At 40.8% G+C, this 20,000-nt stretch overlaps 1 protein-coding gene across 1 annotated transcript in view; it reads right to left on the bottom strand.

The window, feature by feature from the left end:
• col11a1a (collagen, type XI, alpha 1a) overlaps positions 1–20,000 on the bottom strand; it is a 148,503-nt gene that overhangs the window by 29,383 nt on the left and 99,120 nt on the right. Inside the window, exons 41-51 of the mRNA XM_072679262.1 lie at positions 16,831–16,884; positions 13,637–13,744; positions 12,633–12,740; positions 10,683–10,736; positions 9,879–9,932; positions 9,684–9,791; positions 4,198–4,251; positions 3,482–3,535; positions 2,422–2,475; positions 1,815–1,868; positions 360–467 (exon numbers count right to left, since the gene is read on the bottom strand). Of these exons, the coding sequence (XP_072535363.1) occupies positions 360–467; positions 1,815–1,868; positions 2,422–2,475; positions 3,482–3,535; positions 4,198–4,251; positions 9,684–9,791; positions 9,879–9,932; positions 10,683–10,736; positions 12,633–12,740; positions 13,637–13,744; positions 16,831–16,884 (810 nt within the window). The remainder of the gene's footprint in view (positions 1–359; positions 468–1,814; positions 1,869–2,421; positions 2,476–3,481; positions 3,536–4,197; positions 4,252–9,683; positions 9,792–9,878; positions 9,933–10,682; positions 10,737–12,632; positions 12,741–13,636; positions 13,745–16,830; positions 16,885–20,000) is intronic.

Below are 20,000 nucleotides of genomic sequence, written 5' to 3'. Positions count from 1 at the left end.
ACATTTTATAAGACAGTCCACTCTTAGACAGTTGTGCCACCCGGAAGCCCCATAATCTATTTAATTGAATTATAATGACATTTTATTGAATGTCATTTTTATTCATGCTTTTATTTATGCTTGCAAGTACATACTGTTATAACAAGTGAAAAATATACTCATGCTATACTTAGAAAAGTGTATTCTGATGTATTCTATTACAATATTTATAACATATATTTCTCCCATCCCTAAAACAGTAGATCCCCCCTGTACCTCAGACGCCGCTGTTGTGCCCTGCTAACAGGTCTGCTATTTGGCGAGGGTCTTAAATAGTTAACAGCCCTGTTATGGGTTATAACATTGTCTGGGTTACTTACAGGGTTACCCTTGGGGCCATCATCTCCGGGTGGTCCTTTGGGTCCAGCAGGTCCGGCAGAGCCAGGTGGTCCCGCTTCGCCCTTCTCTCCTCTCTCTCCTTTGGGGCCCTGCACAGCAAAGCACAAAACATGAGTGGACCGAGCACACAGCCCTGAGGCACACCGTGAAATGACTGTAAAACTCGGGATGGATGGATCTGCAGGCAGGTCCAGGTCATTTCCATGAATATAAGAGAGGATATTATATGGATGTGCAGCGAGTAATATTGAGCTGGAGTCTACAAATCTGGTCCCTAATCCTCTGGTTGGCTTTAGATAAATCAGTGCTTCCAAAGGCGTGGTCTACAGACCAGAGCTCGACTATGAGGACATTTAATTTGACCTACATCTTGATGCAATGAAAACAAACAGCTATGCATAACTTCTCCATTTTCTTTTAAAATTTTATTTTTTGATTATATCATTATCTGAACAAAATTCAATAATGTATAAAAAAAATATATAATAATAATAATAAATCTAAAACTCGGTTTGGAACAAAACTACCTTCGTCGTTTATATTTGATTTTGCTAAATGTTCAATGTTTTACACTAAAAGTCTAAATACTGAGTTTAGGAAAGGAAATTTGATGTTTTTCATTTGATTAAATTAACAAATTTAAGTCAAGATAAGCCAATAAATCAACTGTAAGTTAAGTAAATTGTTTTAAGTTAAGTTTAAGTAAAGTAGTAATTATAAAGAAACACATTTCTTTACATTTCAATACAATTCAAGATCAAAAGTTCATATTTTTACATAATATTTATCCATTTATTTATTATAAGTTTAGATGCACTTGTTTTGGGAAAACTTAGTAAGTAAGTAAACTAAGTAAAATGAGCTTTGTGGAACTTAAAGTAGCATATTTCTGTAAAATAAAAAATAAACTAAAATAGCATATAATAAGAGAGTCCGCGCTTAGACAGTTGTGCCACCCGGAAGCCCCATAATCCATTTGCCAAATTTTTTCCAATAACATTTAATTTTTCATTTATGCTTTTATTTATGTGAGTACATACATGCTGACTATCTTCTGTATCTTCTGTTAACCTGGTGCTAGCGTACTTAAATAACTGTAAAGAAGTACTGAAAGTATGTAGCATTGCAGTAAATAAAACGTACCAAGAGAAGGCCTTCAAGGAATCAACACGAATAGCATGAGGTGCACACTATGGACTACTGCACTACTATCTGGGCTAATCTTCCCAGCAGAAGTCCATTTTGTGCCATTAAAAAGTCTTTATTTAAAAATATAGACATATTATATTGCCTCGAGTGGATTTCTTTAAATATGTGCTGCTTCAGAGCAACAGATTGATGGTAATCACCTCGCTAATGCGGTAACTGGTTCAGAGCAGCATATTAGAGACCATGGAGAGTGAAACACACACAAACACACTGTCCACGCTACTTACTCCAGTTCCAGGCTCTCCAGGGGGTCCAGGATTGCCGGCTTCACCTTGCTCTCCCTGTGAGAGATTTCATTGGTTAGAAGCTTTACCATGGTAACCCATGCATGTCTACAGAGCTACTGATGAAATATGAATATAATAATATATATATATAAATTCTTCGTAATTAGGCACGACAGCAGTTCGCCCAAAAATAACATGACCGGTTCTCTTGTTTTTTGTTTTTTTTTCCTGGCTCAGGGCGAGCTGTAACGGTCATCGCTGGACAGTGCAGTCACAGCAAGCCCAGGCTATTCTCAGGGCTCTCAGCGTGATGGTCACATCCTGCGCTTCACGCTCTGAAGCCGTCGCAGCAGTCAGCCGCAGTATTAAACATTGATGGCTGAGAGGAGAGCTGCCAAATAGCAGACGGGATGAAGGAGGGCTGTTGGGACAAACTGCTGTGAAGGAGGCATTAATGGCGTCGAGGTACTGACTCTGACACCTGAAATGGACGGAGCTACAGGGAGGACCCATTTTCTCATGGCGCCGAGTCTGAACTGCGGCTCCAGGCTTAGAAAAAGAGGGGCTGACCAGATAAGGCCTGCTGGGATCGGGCAGCGCTGCTTACCTTCTCTCCGACCGCTCCCATGCCTCCGATACCTCCGGGGGGACCTTGTGGACCCTGAAATACAACAAGGCAGATTAGTTCTACAGGTCTAGGGCCACATGATATTTTTACAGTAGACTGGGGTTGTCATGATACCCACACTTGCTAACAGATGCTAATAGAGTAAAAAATAATCAACACTTGATCTCTGAACAACAAATTATTTTTACTTTTTTAATTTTATATATATTTATTTTAAGTATATGTAATTAATACATTACTTTTCAAGTAAATTCTTCAAGTAACTGATTTATATTACACCCACTAACCAGAACTCCCCCTATTACACAGTGCTGCCAGTGCCAATTTTTAAACTCCTGCTAACACAACACCACTAGAGCTCAACACACTACCTAAAACACTAACTAATGCAAATTTTTGCTCAGTCAGCAATAATAGAGACAGCGCTTAGACAGCAGGGCCACCTGGTAGCCCTGTAATCTATTAGTTTGGATATATCAATTGTAAATTGTTTTAAGTTAATTTTAAGTAAAGTAGTAATTATAAAGAAACACATTTATTTACATTTCAATACAATTCAAGATCAAAAGTTCGTATTTTTACATAATATTTATCCATTTATTTATTATAAGTTTAGTAAACTTAAAGTAGCATATTTATGTTAAAATATAAAATGGAATTAATTCAAACCAATTCAATTCCAATTCCAATTTGCATGTAATTGTCAATTAATCAACAATAATCATTTATATTTAATATAAAGTGTACACACTTGCTGATTTTACGAGTGTACAAAGTTAACTTGGTGAGCAATGAGCATTTGGATTCCTTCAGGGATATAAAAAAGGAGCCTCAACTGGCCTGATATTGTCTTCTATCAAATATCATTTCAGATATAATTCTTTTCTGTATTTTCTGGCGTGCTCATGCTGCTCTTTGGTGCTCCTGTATCTAAACCAGGGCGACTTTATGAAGTTTTAATCTTACGGCTCTCAGAAGACACTGTAGGCATGACCTCCTACATCAGTCAGGTTAGACACATGTGTTAAGAGACACTTACATCTGCTCCGCTGGGCCCCTGGGGACCTCTCGGGCCAGGTGGACCAGGTGGACCCTGACGACAGAAAAATGCAAAATACATACAGATAAGTACAATATAGGTATATATTAATTATAGAAAATATGTAGTATATACTAAAATATAGTTATATTTAGATTTTAGTTATATATTAATAATAATGAGCTTGTGTGAATATTTAAAAAATATTTAAAGTAATTTGTCTGATTTTATCTACTAAAATGGACTAATTCTATTGGTGTATCGCTTCAATTAATTAAATAAAAAAATTAATCAAGAAATAATACATCAAACAAGCAACTGCCAAAACAATAAGACACTTCCAATAGAACATATACTTTAAAATAAGTCAAAATGTAGATATACACACAAAAAAAATCTGATTAGTCCTATTTTGAAGTATATTTAATAACTGTGTAATTACAAGTTAACAAGCCCTGTATAACACTGTAACCACTGGGCATGTATTCACTGCTGCAGATGCTAAAGGATTACTGGAATACAGACAGTTTAGACTAGGTCAGATACCCAATAGCTGTAATGGGAAAAGCAGCAGCAGTTTATAAACAGACAATAAACCCTTTATTACACATGTATAAACACACAATAGAGAGCATAATCAGCTGTAATAGATATTCTCACAGTGTGGGAGTTTAACGCTTCACAAAATTTACAAGCTCTAAAAAAATCACACCTACCATTGGACCGACATCTCCGTTCTCTCCTTTTTCACCTGGGGGTCCAGGAAGACCCTGGAAGGAAGAGTCATTGGGTTAGTGTGTTTCTGCCCTGTTATAGAGAGGTTATGACTGGTCTCTGGGCCCTGTTTGCTCATCAGCTCAGTTACAGTGAGTGTTAATAAGGGTGTGGACTGATCTGCAAATGACCGAGGTGCTGGTCAACACACACCCGCACCCCTGCACACCCGCACACCTGCACACCCGCACACCTGCACACCCCTGTTTCAGAGATCTGCATATCTGAAGGACAGTGCTGTATAAACACAGAGCTGAAGGAGCTGAACACACACTGAGCCTGATGGCAACACTAATTGTACACTGTGTTCTGTTTGCTGTTTACCACCTACAACAAATCCCCTGACACACCACACACACTGACGTATGTGTGTGTGTGTGTGTGTGTGTGTGTGTGTTTGTGTTTATAGGAAACACTAAAACATAATTTTTCCTCCAAATTCTCCTTTATGATAGGTTTCATTTCTGGCGAACAAGAGAGAACGTGCGAGAGGGTGTGTGAGAGGGAGAGAGAGAGAGAGAGAGAGAGAGAGAGAAAGAGAGAGGGGGGGAGAGAGAGAGAGAGAGAGAGAGAGAGAGAGAGAGAGAGAGAGAGAGAGAGAGAGAGAGAGAGAGAGGGTGAGGCAGAGATAGAGAGAGGGGGGGGAGAGAGAGAGAGAGAGAGAGAGAGCGAGGGTGAGGCAGAGATAGAGAGAGGATGAGGGAGTGAGGAAACGAGAGAGCGGGAGAGAGAGAGAGGGAGAGAGAGAGGGAGAGAGAGAGAGAGAGAGAGAGAGAGGGAGAGAGAGAGAGAGAGAGCGGGAGAGAGAGAGGGAGAGAGAGAGGGAGAGAGAGAGAGAGAGAGAGAGAGAGAGAGAGAGGGAGAGAGAGAGAGAGAGAGAGAGAGAGAGAGAAAGAGAGAGGGGGGGGGAGAGAGAGAGAGAGAGAGAGAGCGAGGGTGAGGCAGAGATAGAGAGAGGATGAGGGAGTGAGGAAACGAGAGAGCGGGAGAGAGAGAGAGGGAGAGAGAGAGGGAGAGAGAGAGAGAGAGAGAGAGAGGGAGAGAGAGAGAGAGAGAGCGGGAGAGAGAGAGAGGGAGAGAGAGAGGGAGAGAGAGAGAGGGAGAGAGAGAGGGAGAGAGAGTATGAGAATACATATATAAATAGACAGATAGGTAGACTACATGGACAAAAGTATTGGGACACCTGCTCATTCATTGTTTCTTCCTAAACCCACAGTATTAAAAAAGGTCTTATACTACTGGCAGGACTTCTCTACAGGGACTAGACAACCTGTGTGTGTAGGTGAGTATGTGTGTGTGTGTGTGTGTGTGTGTGTGTGTGTGCATTTGCACATCTGTGTCAGCAAGGGGTGGGACTTAAAGTCGCTGAATGCCTTCATTAGAAGGGGTGTTTACAATCCTACAGTGTGGACATATAGTGTATCCTATAGCCGCACTGTGACGCTCCAGAGCCTCACCGTCTGTGGTTGGTGTGGCGCAACAGATAACGCCACTACCTGCCACTAAGCTACCACACCATATGGAAGACTGGGGTTCGATTCCCGGTCTGGGTGACTATGCTGCACTACACCAATAAGAGTCCTTGGGTAAGACTCCTAACACTGCATTAGCCCTCCTCTGTAAAACGAGTCACCTTGTAAGTCACTGTGGATAAGAGCCTCAGCTAAATACCATCAATGCAATGTAATGCAATGTCAATGTCTACTCAGAAACACAACACACCCCAATGCTCCCCAATATCAGACCAACCAAGTAAGACACGGGTTCAATCGTAAGCCCTAATAAGAGCAAGATAAGAGCTGATTTAGGAGCTGAGGGGAAGAGATGGGTCAATTACATGCATGAGGAATGCTTTATCAGGACATTTCCAGAGACTATACAGGTGTTATGGAGTCCCCTTTGTAGGGGGGCTTCGTTAGGCCCCTAGGTTAGCTGGCGCTCTTTGACTTTGCTGTTTTTATAAAAAAAAAAAAAGGGGAAACCTGAACAGCTCTGTATTAAATATGCAGAATTATTCAGAGCCGTCTAATAAAACCTGTTGATTAATATTAAAAAAGTGCCTGAAAAGCCTGCTGTCCTCAAACGTCTTCACAGGCACGGTAAATATGTCCTGCAGTCAAAGCAGCCGGCTGCACGGAGACCTGCTGGGTAAGACGCCGGAGCTGTTATTTTGTTCTTTCATTTGCAGCCACTCTCTCTCTCCCACTCTCGCTCTCTCTCTCCCACTCTCGCTCTCTCTAGTAAATGGCTAATTGAAAGGCAACAGCATTTTGAGCTTAATTAATGGCCGATTGAATTTAACAGCCTCTTTTTCATTTCCCACAGACAGCGCCGTGCCTCCAACGCAGCAGAAGGCCAGAGGCAAAAGTCATCCAGCAGCCAAATACGAGGCACGTGTCTCATTAGGGACAGCAAACCAGCGCATCAGCTGCTAACGGACAAGCTGGCCGCGTGACTCAGGTGTCCCATGCGGTTGATCCCTGACATTTACCCCCCTAATTGCTTCCCTAGATTTTCTCCAGGGAGTATGATTCAAAGGTGGTCCGTCACCAGCTGCCACGAGCACATCTAAAGTCTAATTCTGTCTGATATTTACACCCCAAACACCTACGTGCCCTGAGACCAGAGCTGAAGGCTTCGTACACACACACACAGCCATGTGGACACCTGTGTGTCCAGATGCCTTTAAAACAAGCCCTGTTTTTCATGTGAATTTTAATCTGTTTTCACAATTAGTACAAGACTCTTAACATCAAAAGTGTTTCCTTTGACCATTTTTATATTTTCTAAAAATTTGTCTTTTTACTGCATTTTTATTTTTACCAAGTAAACTTTTATTTTTCACAGTTTAAGATTTAAAGTTTGTTATAAAGCAGCAGAAATCTTAATTTTACAATTGTAACTTCAGAATTAGTCCAATTACTCTTAATGTGTCTATTTAACTTTAGAATTTAGTTCAATCACTCTTGCATTTATAATTTTAACTTTAGAATTAGTCCAATCACTCTTAGATTTATCATTTTAACTTTGTAATTAGTCCAATTACTCTTAATTTTACAATTTTAACTTTAGAATTAGTCCAATCACTCCTACGTTTATAATTGTAACTTTAAAATGAGCCCAATCCCAGCATTAGTTCAGCTTTTTTATTTTTTAAGTTTTATTTTACCATTAGTTTTAGCACATTTCGACCAGTTTTAACTTTAGAATTAGTCCAATCACTCTTACATTTATCATTTTAACTTTAGTATTAGTCTAATCACTCTTCATTGTACTATTCTAACTTTAGAATTAGTTCGATCACTCTTACATTTATAATTTTAATGTTAGAATTATTCCAATCACTCTTAATTGGACTATTTTTAACTTTAGAATGAGTCCAATCACTCTTAATGTGTCTATTTAACTTTACAATTAGTCCAATCACTCTTACGTTTATAATTCTAAACTTAGTATTAGTCCAATTAATGCAATTACTCTTATTTGACTATTGGTAACTTCAGAATTAAACCAATCATTCTTCATTTTACAATTTTAACTTTAGAATTAGTATAATTACATTTCATTTAACTTTTTTTTTACTTTAAAATGAGCCCAATCCCAGCATTAGTTCAGCTCTTTTATTTTTTTAAGTTTTATTTTAGTATTAGTTTCAGCACAGTTTGACCAGTTTTAATTTTAGTATTAGTCTTTAGTCTTAAGAGTTAAAACTAAAGTACATCACACAGCAAAAAAAAAACAAACAACAACAACAAAAAAAAAACAAGAGGCTTAAAAATCTAAATTTTACATTATTTGTGTCCATTTTTAGCCTCATCGCTCCAGTGCAAACTAAGGAAAAGCAAACCTTGGCCATCAGTCATTTTTTCCCAATTGTTAGTACGGGAGGATCTGCACATTCGATTTTCCCTGAACTATCGCTTTAAGCAGCACGGCAAGAGCGCACCATGGCCTAATGCCTACTGGAGCAGGTCAGTCAATGTAATTAATGAAATCTAAATGGAAGTGCATTACGCCCAATTAAAACTCAATTGAGTAGAATGGCTCAAAGCTTCGGAGGCGTGGTGGTGGGGGTGGTGGTGGGGGTTATCGATGCAGTTGATGTAATTCCATTAGCACGATGATTCTGGTCCAGAGAAGCGAGTGGCTAATGTATTTATGATGGACGGAGAGACTGAAGATTCTTCTGACCGGCTGCTTCCTTTATTATTATCAAGTAGAAAGGCCGACATGATGAGAGGCTTCATTACAGCAGTCTCCTCTGGACCTTACCGATAAGTTCAGTCTAAGTTCAGTCTCCGTTTGGTCTCAGTTTGGTCAACAACACATACTGGGTTGAGCCTCTACAACATTAAAAAGCCCTAATGGTTAGAACTCCCCCAATCACATGAGGGGTAGGAGGCCTTCCTATGCTCAGACTCCTCAGACCATGCAGGTCTGTTGTTGGTGTTGATGGGATTTGAACTTATGATTGCCTGAATGTACCTCTAAACCTGCAAGCAGTTAGACAGTCGCTCCACCCTACAGCTGTGAAGCCGTGTACATTTCTGTGAGTCTGAGACAGAAGGGTAGGTAAATTTACTCGTTGTGTGACCGGCCCTACGGTCTAACTGCTGCTCTTCACTAAATGTGAGGAGATCATCAGTTCAAAGGAGCTCCAGTGTGGGGATGCCTGCCATGTGATAGGGTTAGAGTTCTAACCTGCAAACGGACTGAGGGGGAGGAGCCACAGAACTTTTTAAAGGACTAAGTTGAGTTAACTCCGAAAATGCTCTGGAACTCTGGATCGTTTGTAGGGTGTTAAGTTTGAGCAATCATAGAGGACCTTATAAGGAACCTCTTATAGTGTGTTGAGGTGTAGGAGGTTTTTAGAAGGTTCCTCAAAGCACCTTAAGAGGTTCCTCCTCCATAGTTTAAGTTGAAGAACCTCCAAAAGTGAAACACTCGTACTTTTAACAGTGTCGACTGTAATGCCCTTCCACAAATCTTCTACCTCCTTCTACTCTGTTCAGCCTCTTAATGTCGTATGACGTGGAAATTTAAGCAGAAGACTAATAATGACAAAGATGTGCAAAGCAGATAAGCACAAAACGTGTGCTCATCTCCAGCGCACCCCAATTATGTCTCAAAGGCAAATCAATGAATACCAATGAACAGTTTTCTGCAGAATTACCCGCCGCTGGCTCCACGCTAATGCCTTCATGGCTGAGTCAGAGATGTTGAGTAAAAACCACATAAGCAAGTCTGTTAGAGATTACGCTTTGAGGGTCTCCTCCAACTATTAGCTACATTAGCCATACTGCTGTTTAGAGGTTGGATTTATTCATTTAATGAATTTAATGAAAGGTTTCCAAAGTTTTGAATGGCCGTGAACATTAGATACTGAGTGATGAGCGTTAGACTGGCTCCGGGTCTGGATGTGACTTACCTGCAGGCCGATGGGTCCTGGTGGTCCGGGGAAACCTCTGGATCCTTCATCTCCCTTCTGCCCAAACATGCCTTGCTGCCCACGTGGACCAGGCTCTCCGTCAGCTCCCTGCAGGGGGCGGGAGTGGTGCAATGTTAGGCACAGGTATCACTAATAGTCAGTTAGACATCCCTTCAATGGCCTGTTCATACTCACCGCAGGTCCAGGTGCTCCAATCGGTCCCTGCAGACCCGCTGGGCCTGGCGGACCCTGGAGAGAGAAAAAAACACAAGCAGAAGATTAGGAAGGTTAGAGTCAGAGTGAATCAAATGAGCAGCAAAGAATACTGCCAAGAACACAATCAGAAACAAACATATATGAAATGACAAAAGTATTGGGACACCTGCTCATTCATTCCTTCTTGCAAAATCAAGGGTATTAAAAGGAGCTTCTCCTGCTTTGGATGGAGTAACTGTCTCTGCTCTCTAGGGAAGAAGACTTTCTACTAGATTTTGGAGGAGGAGCATTGCTGTGAGGATTTGATTGATTGCATTCAGCGACAAGAGCATCAGTGAGGTCAGGATGTTGGATAGATGATGACCACACCACCTCATCATCCTCCCCAACTCCCCAACTCATCCCAAAAGTACTGGATGGAGCTCCACCACCACCATCATTCCAGAGAACACAGTTCTTCCACTGCTCCACAGCTCCTCAGTGCTGCTGGGGGGGCTTTATACCCCCCTCTATAGCCCACGCCTGGCATTATTAGGCAGCATGGAGTCAATAGGTTCATGATGTTGTTGCAGGGAGTCCTATTCTACTGGCAGTACGTCTTTCTCCACAGGGACTAGACAAGCAGTGCATGTGTGTCCGCTGAATGCATTCATTCGAAAGGGTGTCCACAAACTTTTGGATTTATACTGAAGTTTGTGTACAGAACTGAGTTAGGCTCGTTTAATGTGAATTATATACAGTCACCCTAAAACTACCTGCACGTTCAGACCACAGTAGACTCACCTGTTCACCTTTGTCAGCTTTGCTTCCCTTCTGTCCCGGCTCGCCCACCTCTCCCTGAAAAAAAAACAAAAACACACATGAAACACGTCTCTGCAGCCCAGCCAGCCGCCGCTCAAGAACTCGCCCAGCGCCGCACCGCAAAACAAAGCATAAATTAGAGCTGGAGACGGAGAGATTTCAGTAATTGATTGTTTGGCGTGCTGGTGGGAGATAATTGCGTGGCGTGGGCGTGAGGGGAGAAGGGCTCGGAGGGAGACGGCGACACGAGAAGAACCGTACTGTCAATTAAACCATGAAGACCAGCTTCAAACTGGGAAACGAAAGAGAGCATGTCCGGACCAAAGAGTGTGAAAACGTGTTGGTGGACCTAAATCCAGCCACGACAAGCTTAAATCATTCGATTCATCATGCAAAAACCTTGTATCTCCGTGTTTGGCAGTGTTTCACTTTTTTGCACTGTGTCAAAATCTCATGATGAACTGACCAATAGAAATGCTCCAAAAGTCCCACTGACTTCCAATGAAAGCTCCTGTAAAGTTGCAGTTTTGGAGATACAAGGTCTTTGTCTGACGTGATGTGATTATTTAAAACTGTGTTTTTTGATTTGTTGTAATATGTGACATCTTTGGAAATGATTACTGCAATAACTTATTGGTTATTGGAAATACAGAACATATTGATTATTGGTGATATGGAAGTTATTGGTTATTGGTAATACAGAACTTATTGGTTATTGGTAATACAGAACTTATTGGTTATTGGTAATACGGAACCTATTGATTATTGGTAATACAGAATGTATTGGTTATTGGTAATAAGGAACTTATTGGTTATTGGAAATACAGAACTTATTGGTTATTGGAAATACAGAACTTATTGGTTATTGGAAATACAGAACCTATTGATTATTGGTAATACAGAATGTATTGGTTATTGGTAATAAGGAACTTATTGGTTATTGGAAATACAGAACTTATTGGTTATTGGAAATACAGAACTTATTGGTTATTGGTAATACGGAACTTGGTTCACCCAGATTGGGTGGTAAGGTTGCTCACTAGCAGGTAGTGGTCTTATCTGTTGTGCCACACCAACCACTGCCACTTCATTGCTACTGTTGCTACGTTGGACAAGCTTCAGCTACAGAACACTGATGAAAATCCAATTCAGTTAAAAGTTAAACTAAGGAACCAATTTTCCTTTAAATTGACCTTTTTTTCAGTTTTTCTCCCAATTTGGTTCTGCCACTTAACCCACCCTGTTTGTAGCATTTAGCTAATGCTCTTATCCAGAGCAACTTACAAGATTATTAATATAAGAGGAGTGAGCTGATGTAGAGCCAAAGAGTCTTCCCCAAGGACTCTTACTGGTGTCATGAAGCACAGTCACCCAGAAGGGGAATCGAACCCCAGTCTAGGGCGCTGTTGTTGTGATAACGCACTAGCAGGTACTGGTGTTGTGCCACAGCAATCACCAACCAACAGCAGGACTGTAAAGCTGCACGGATAGATCACCCGAATCAAACTGAATCATGGTGAAATCAGAGCTTTCTGCACTGAATCAGTTTTAGAGCTTTACACTCTCACAAAATGCCAGCCTCAAACCGGGCACATAAACCCATATGCCCGGTATCCAGGCCAGTTGGCGCAGTTTTGTCCCTCCTGATGGAGGACCGTGTCAGAGGAAGATAAAGCGGAGACGCTCGTTCACTTTCCTGCCCCGCTCTAATGAGATTTAAGGCTGCCTTCGCTGCTGCTGATGATGATGATGGATATGAGGCAGGCAGGGAGACGGGAGACGGATGTGTTGTGCAGATGGTCGGGGTGCGCGTGCGGTGATGAAGATTGATTACGGATGTGATGGGTGTGATGGGTGACTCAGAGTGAAGCGAGCGAGCGGCTGAGGTGCGAGATGACTGGGCTCCGCACTGGCGTCATCTGCGGGACTGACCTTGTCACCGTCCTCTCCGGGTGGTCCTTGAGGTCCGGGGGGACCTGGCAGACCTACTGGACCTTGGACTCCATCACGGCCAGCTGGACCCTGAGGCCCTTTCTCACCCTGAACAAAAAAAGACAAACATACATTTTGAATTCATGGGAGATACTAAACAGTTCACAGTAGATACTGAATCATTTATATTAGACACTGGAGAATTCAGAGTAGATACTGAATAATTAATAATAGATACTGGATAAATCATAGTGGATCCTGAACAATTCATAGTGGATCCTGAACAATTCATAGTGGATACTGAACAATTCATAGTGGATACTGAATAATTCATAGTGGATCCTGAACAATTCATAGTGGATCCTGAACAATTCATAGTGGATACTGAACAATTCATAGTGGATACTGAATAATTCATAGTGGATACTGAACAATTCATAGTGGATACTGAATAATTCATAGTGGATCCTGAACAATTCATAGTGGATAATGAATAATTCATAGTGGATCCTGAACAATTTATATTGGATACTGAATAATTAATAATAGATACTGAATAAATCCTAGTGGATACTGAATAATTCATAATAGATACTGAATAATTCATAGTGGATCCTGAATAATTCATAATAGATATTGAATAATTCATAGTGGATACTGAATAATTCATAGTGGATCCTGAATAATTCATAGTGGATCCTGAATAATTCATAATAGATACTGAATAATTCATAGTGGATACTAAACTGCCATTGCAGTTACTAAACAACTGATAGTGGATACTGAATAATTTATATTAGATGCTGAATAAGTTATTGCAGATTAATGATGAATAAATTAATAGCATGTCTGCGGTTTAAGGGGTAACTAAACAGAAATGATCCAGAAAGGGCTTCAGAAATCTCTTGGTAAACCACCATTTCTGTACCTGTCAGATATACGGCGTATCCACCCTGCCTGAGTGAATGGAGCTAGCTCACTGGTTTGGTTGACTCGGTACTTACAGGGGCGCCTTTCTCTCCAGCTGGTCCCGGGGGTCCCTGAGGTCCATTGCGTCCCGGTAAACCGATTGGTCCAGCAGGTCCAGCAGCACCTCTCTCACCAGGTGAACCCTACAGATGTACCACACACACACACCACACATGCAACGTTGACTTCTCAGAGCAGAGTGTTTCCTGTGGGCCATGCTTCACAGGGCAGCCGTCTGCCAGGCTGGTAGGGACGCTAGAATACCATCTCCATGTAGGTTCACTGCCTGTTCAACTGGAGACTAAAACTTCTGGATTCTGAGCTAGTCTGCTTTCAGCCGCTGTTCCCACTCAAGCATTGGTCAAACCATCCTTTTAAGTGGCAGATTTTCTTATCTGGGCTCAGCAAATGCTGTATTTTCCACCAGCAATGCAATCCACTCCACAGTGAAGCAGCTGCTCAGGCTCTGTGAATAAACTCTATGAGGCAAAAGCATGGGCAGTACAGGACAAAGAGCTACTCCTTAGTCATGCGCAATTACTGCGGGACGGCCAAGGATGGAATTTCTATAGAATTGTGTCTCAACCCTGCAGTCCTGGTACTGATGCTGCAGCAAGGACTTGCAAGGTCTATACGGCGCATCCGTAGTAACAGACGATTTATTAGACGCCACTGCATGGTATCCTGAATTTTCCTTGGTATATTTAAATAATGAGAGTTCAGTACATGGAATATTTACTGTGTGCTAAAAACGAAGCTAGTCCAGGCTATGCTACACTTCATGGCTACGGTGGTGCCGTAAATCGAGGAGCTTCATACACATACACAAGACATCATACACGTGTTTTAGGATAAAATAACAGGGTGGTAAACAGGCATCTGAGGTTACTGTCACACACATCAAACGATGCCCTAGTGGCATCGGCATCGCCGAAACTAGCCAATGGTATCGCCCATCCCGACCTGAGACCTGAGGTAGGCCTGAGACAGACTCCGGTTTAATCGAACCATGAGCAGAGAGCAGTAACAGACAGCTTTAATCAAAGCCATGGGAGAGATGGAAGAGAAGGCTGTGGACTGTCAGATTCAGCCTCACTCTTCACTGCTCATATTACGTCTTCAGGGATCGACTGGACAGCTGGGGGAGGTTTCTACATGTTTGGTTCTTTGACAGGAGGGTGTGTGTGATGTGTGTGTGTGTGTGTGTGTGTGTGTGTGTGTGTGTATGAGTGTTTTAGGGATGGGTTTTTTAACCAATACTGTGATTTAAATGACTGCATTATTAAATCAACAGCATTTAACAGATAACACACTGCTAACACACTGATCACACTGCTAACACACTGATCACACTGCTAACACACTGCTAACACACTGATCACACTGCTAACACACTGCTAACACACTGCTAACACACTGATCACACTGATAACACACAGATCACACTGCTAACACACTGATCACACTGATAACACACTGCTAACACACTGATCACACTGCTAACGCACTGATCACACACTGATCAAACACTGCTAACTTACTGATCACACACTGCTAACACACTGATCACACACTGATCTCACACTGCTAACACACTGATCACACACTGATCACACTGCTAACTTACTGATCACACACTGATCACACACTGATCACACTGCTAACACACTGCTAACACACTGATCACACTGCTAACACACTGATCACACTGCTAACACACTGATCACACTGATAACACACTGATCACACACTGCTAACACACTGATAACACACTAATCACACTGCTAACTTACTGATCACACACTAATCACACACTGATCACACTGCTAACACACTGCTAACACACTGATCACACACTGATCACACTGCTAACACACTGATCACACACTGATCACACACTGATCACACTGCTAACACACTGATCACACACTGATCACACTGCTAACTTACTGATCACACACTGATCACACTGCTAACTTACTGATCACACACTGATCACACACTGATCACACTGCTAACACACTGATCACACACTGATCACACTGCTAACTTACTGATCACACACTGATCACACACTGATCACACACTGATCACACTGCTAACACACTGATCACACACTGATCACACTGCTAACACACTGATCACACACTGATCACACTGCTAACACACTGATCACACACTGATCACACTGCTAACACACTGATATCTCTGTCATTTATGATAAAATTGATGGGATTTGGGCCTCTTTTACCTGTTGTGTGAGTGTGTGTGTGTGTGTGTGTGTGTGTGTGTGTGTGTGTGGACTGATAGTGTGTATGTAGGGTGACTCAGCAGTTGTACTTGAACTGCCAGCAGAAAAGCAAATGATCAAACCACACAAGTGCCATAGACCTAATGACCAATTATTTAAGAACGGTAAGCCAACCAAGTCACACTGTCATTAATTACTCTCTCTCTCTCTCTCTCTCTCTCTCTCTCTTTCTCTCTCTCTCTCTCTCTCTCTCTCTCTCTCTCTAAAGTTTCATTTATAGGCCACTGCATCTTCATACAAATGCAAATGCCTCCTTTATCGAGCTGACACGGCCGAATTTGAAAGTCTTCTCAATGACTCTTCAGCCGTGCACTCTAATCTGCAGCCGGCCTGTCAGCCCCCTAAAAAAGAGCAATTATGGGCGACAATGCTTATCTGCTTCGCTTAAAAAGAGAAACGAATCTGTTAAGAGCAGAATGTTTTTTTTTTTTAATCCAGGAAAGCCTTGAAGACGGCACCCGTCACATCGAAATCTGACTTGGCAGCTACAGTGTAAAATGTCAGGAGTGCGTAATTACGAACGAGCTCCGTGCGTTTAACGTAAAAAATTAGAAAAACTACAAATCTGGGCTCTTTCTATGATCCTAAAGGCTGAAAGCTGACCTCTAGTGGAGAGCGGTGGAACTGTAGGCATTTACAATGAAGCCCAGTGCTGCATTTCTGATTCGGTTGGAATTTGATTTTGTGTATGTGTGTGTGTGTGTGTGTGTGTGTGTGTGTACGTTTGTGTGTGTGTGTGTGTCACAAAAAAAAAAAACAGGCCCATTCTCCAAAGCCTTAATGGTGCTGGAGAGCCATTTCTCAACCTCCCCCTCATCCAAGTGATGCACCCTCAGACTCCTAAATATTGAATGTTGCTTTTGGTGGAAAGAGACGTTTCACATTAGTGTCACGCAACCATGGCAACCATGTACTTACAACAGGGCCGGGAGGACCCTGAGGACCCTCGCCTCCTTTCAAACCAGCTGGACCCTGCAGAGAGAGAAAGCACAAGAGAGAGAGAGAGAGAGAGAGAGAGGGAGAGAAAGCACATGTTGAACTATAGTCACAACAATCCTTAAAAGTGGTACAAACATCAAGGTCATCAAAGGGTTTGCAAGTTTAGGGACGGCTTTAACACAAAGGGGTCTGTTTCTGTTACAATAACTGACCATGATAAGTGGCTCAGATCTGGACGTGCTCTTTGGTAAAGCTCGGGAGATCCTCATACGAGCACCAGATCCATGCATCCATGCTTTAAAACGACAACTTTACAGGAGAAGGAAAAAATCTTCGGAACTTTCAGTGGAAGTCAATGTAAAAGGGTTTTATTCCAAGTCATTTTGGAGCATTTCTATTGGTCGCCTCTTCATGAAATCTTCACGCAATGTAAAGAACAGCTGCCAGATTCACATTATGGCAAAAATGGAGATACATGTTTTTGAGACAGTCAGCTGATTGCACTGTAACAAGGCTATTCTTTAGTGTAATGATTATATTAATGAAAAATATTCACGTCAGTTCCGTCCCATTAGCTGGAGGAGGCTAGCCGAAAAGTGTCCCTGTGAGGGGTCCCCGAAGCCTCTGGATCGGCAGCGAATCTCACAGTGAGTCACGTCCTCTCTCCACTCCTCATCACAGGGTTTACAGTAACACACTCTGGGCTGGCTGTCAGAGACCACCCTGGGAGATGACCCGAGCCATATGAGGACACTGGACTCACTCCGCTCTTCCATATCTTTTTAATCTACAGCTATAGAGCTCATCGGAGCGGGGCTGGCCCAGCTTCATCTCTCCGCAGGATGCTTATCTGGCCGAAAAGCGGCGTTTACTGGCTCGACTGGGACGTTCTGTGCTGTGAAATTGCTAGCTGGGACTTGCCAAGTTAGCATCGTTAGCCACAGAGAGCTTATATTCATATACGTATCTGATTAGATCATGAGAATTACGATACAGTGAACGAGTGTCTACTAATTTACAGTAGATATTAAATATTTCATGGAAGGTAATCAGAATTTACAGTAGATACTGAATATTTTTTGTAAAGTATTCAGTCATTTATAGTAGATACTATATCATGTCTGGAATGTATTTAGTATTTTATGGTAGATACTGAATAATTTATGGAAGGTATTTAGTAATTTATAGTAAATACTAAATACTTTATGTAAGGTATTCAGTACTTTACAGTAGATACTAAATATTTCATGGAAGGTATTTAGTCATTTATAGTAGATACTGAATAATTTATGGAAGGTAATTAGTAATTTATGGTAGATACTGAATAATTTATGGAAGGTAATTAGTATGTATGTATGGAAGGTATTTAGTCATTTATAGTAGATACTGAATAATTTATGGAAGGTATTTAGTAATTTACAGTATACTAAATACTTTATTGAAGGTATTCAGTAATTTCTAGTAGATACTATATAATTTATGGAAGGTATTTAGTCATTTACAGTAGATACTGAATACTTTATTTAAGGTATTTAGTAATTTTTAGTAGATATTGAATAATTTATGGAAGGTATTCAGTCATTTACAGTATATACAAAATATTTCATGGAAAGTATTCAGTAATTTATAGTAGATACTGAATACTTTATTGAAGGTATTCAGTACTTTACAGTAGATACTGAATCATTTATGGAAGATATTTAGTAGTTAACAGTAGATACTAAATACTTTATGGAAGGTAATTAGTAATTTATGGTAGATACTAAATACTTTATGGAAGGTAATTAGTAATTTATGGTAGATACTAATTACTTTATGGAAGGTAATTAGTAATTTATGGTAGATACTAAATAATGTATGGAAGGTATTTAATAATTTACAGTAGACACTAAATACTTTATGGAAGGTATTCAGTAATTTATAGTAGATCCTGAATAATTTATGGAAGGTATTTAGTAATTACAGTAGAGATTATATAATTTATGAAAGATATTTAGTCATTTGTAGTAGATACTCAATAATTTATGGAAAGTATTTAGTATAGATAAATACTGTATATATATAGATACTGTATAATGTATTTGTAAAATAATGTATAGTAGTTACTGGATACATTATAGCAGTTTCTAAATCATTTCTAATGGTTTCCAAATAATTAGCAGCTACTGAATAAACTAGAATTCATAAACTAGTCTAGCATTCAAGGGGTTAAGACTAGTCCTGGACTGCACAGCACTCTGAATGGAGATTATCCATTGAACTGTAACTGGAAACCAACCCGTACGATTTAAAGAGCTAATTATTGGGATGTTAATCAGACTGCTCCCCAGAGATTAGACGGCGGGATTACACAGTGGCTTACATTTGCATTTATGCTCATCATATATGTACTGGCAAGCCCATTGACTATCCAGACGCCACAGCAGACTCGGAGACATAACCGGTTTTGAGAAGCACTTAGTCACGGGTGCCCCGAAATGCCTTCATTTATAACAGCGGAGTGTAGGCCAGCTCCTGGAGGACCACAGCAGTGCGGAAATTAGTGTTTTCCTCCACTAACACACCTGATAGAGCTCCTGAAGAGTGTGCTAATTAGCTGATAAGTTGTTTCAGGTGTTAAATGAGGGAAAACACTGAGCTGTGCGGTGCTGAGGCCCGGCGGGGACTCCCAACACCTCTGCTGTAAACAGACGGCTCTGCAATTGTTCATGAATGGCACTCTCGCAACACCACAGAGCTGTGATGTAGTGACTAATTACATTTACTCAGTACCATGCACCTTTACATGTGCATACACTATATGGACAAAAGTATTGGGACACCTGTTGATCCATTGTCATTCTTCTAAAATCCATAAGTTATGGAAGGTATTCAGTAATTTATAGTAGATACTATATAATTTATGGAAGGTATTTAGTAATTTATAGTCGATACTATATCATTTATGGAAGGTATTTAGTAATTTACAGTAGATACTGAATACTTTATTGAAGGTATTTAGTAATTTATAGTAGATACTGAATACTTTATTGAAGGTATTTAGTAATTTATAGTAAATACTATATAATTTATGGAAGGTATTTAGTAATTTATAGTAGATAGTGAATCTTTTATAGAAGGTATTTAGTAATTTATAGTAGATAGTGAAT

This window comes from Salminus brasiliensis, chromosome 5 (assembly GCF_030463535.1).
Source record: "Salminus brasiliensis chromosome 5, fSalBra1.hap2, whole genome shotgun sequence".
Taxonomy (NCBI): domain Eukaryota; kingdom Metazoa; phylum Chordata; class Actinopteri; order Characiformes; family Bryconidae; genus Salminus; species Salminus brasiliensis.
The sequence above is the reverse complement of the archived record's forward strand: the minus strand, read 5'-3'. Positions and strand labels throughout refer to the sequence as shown.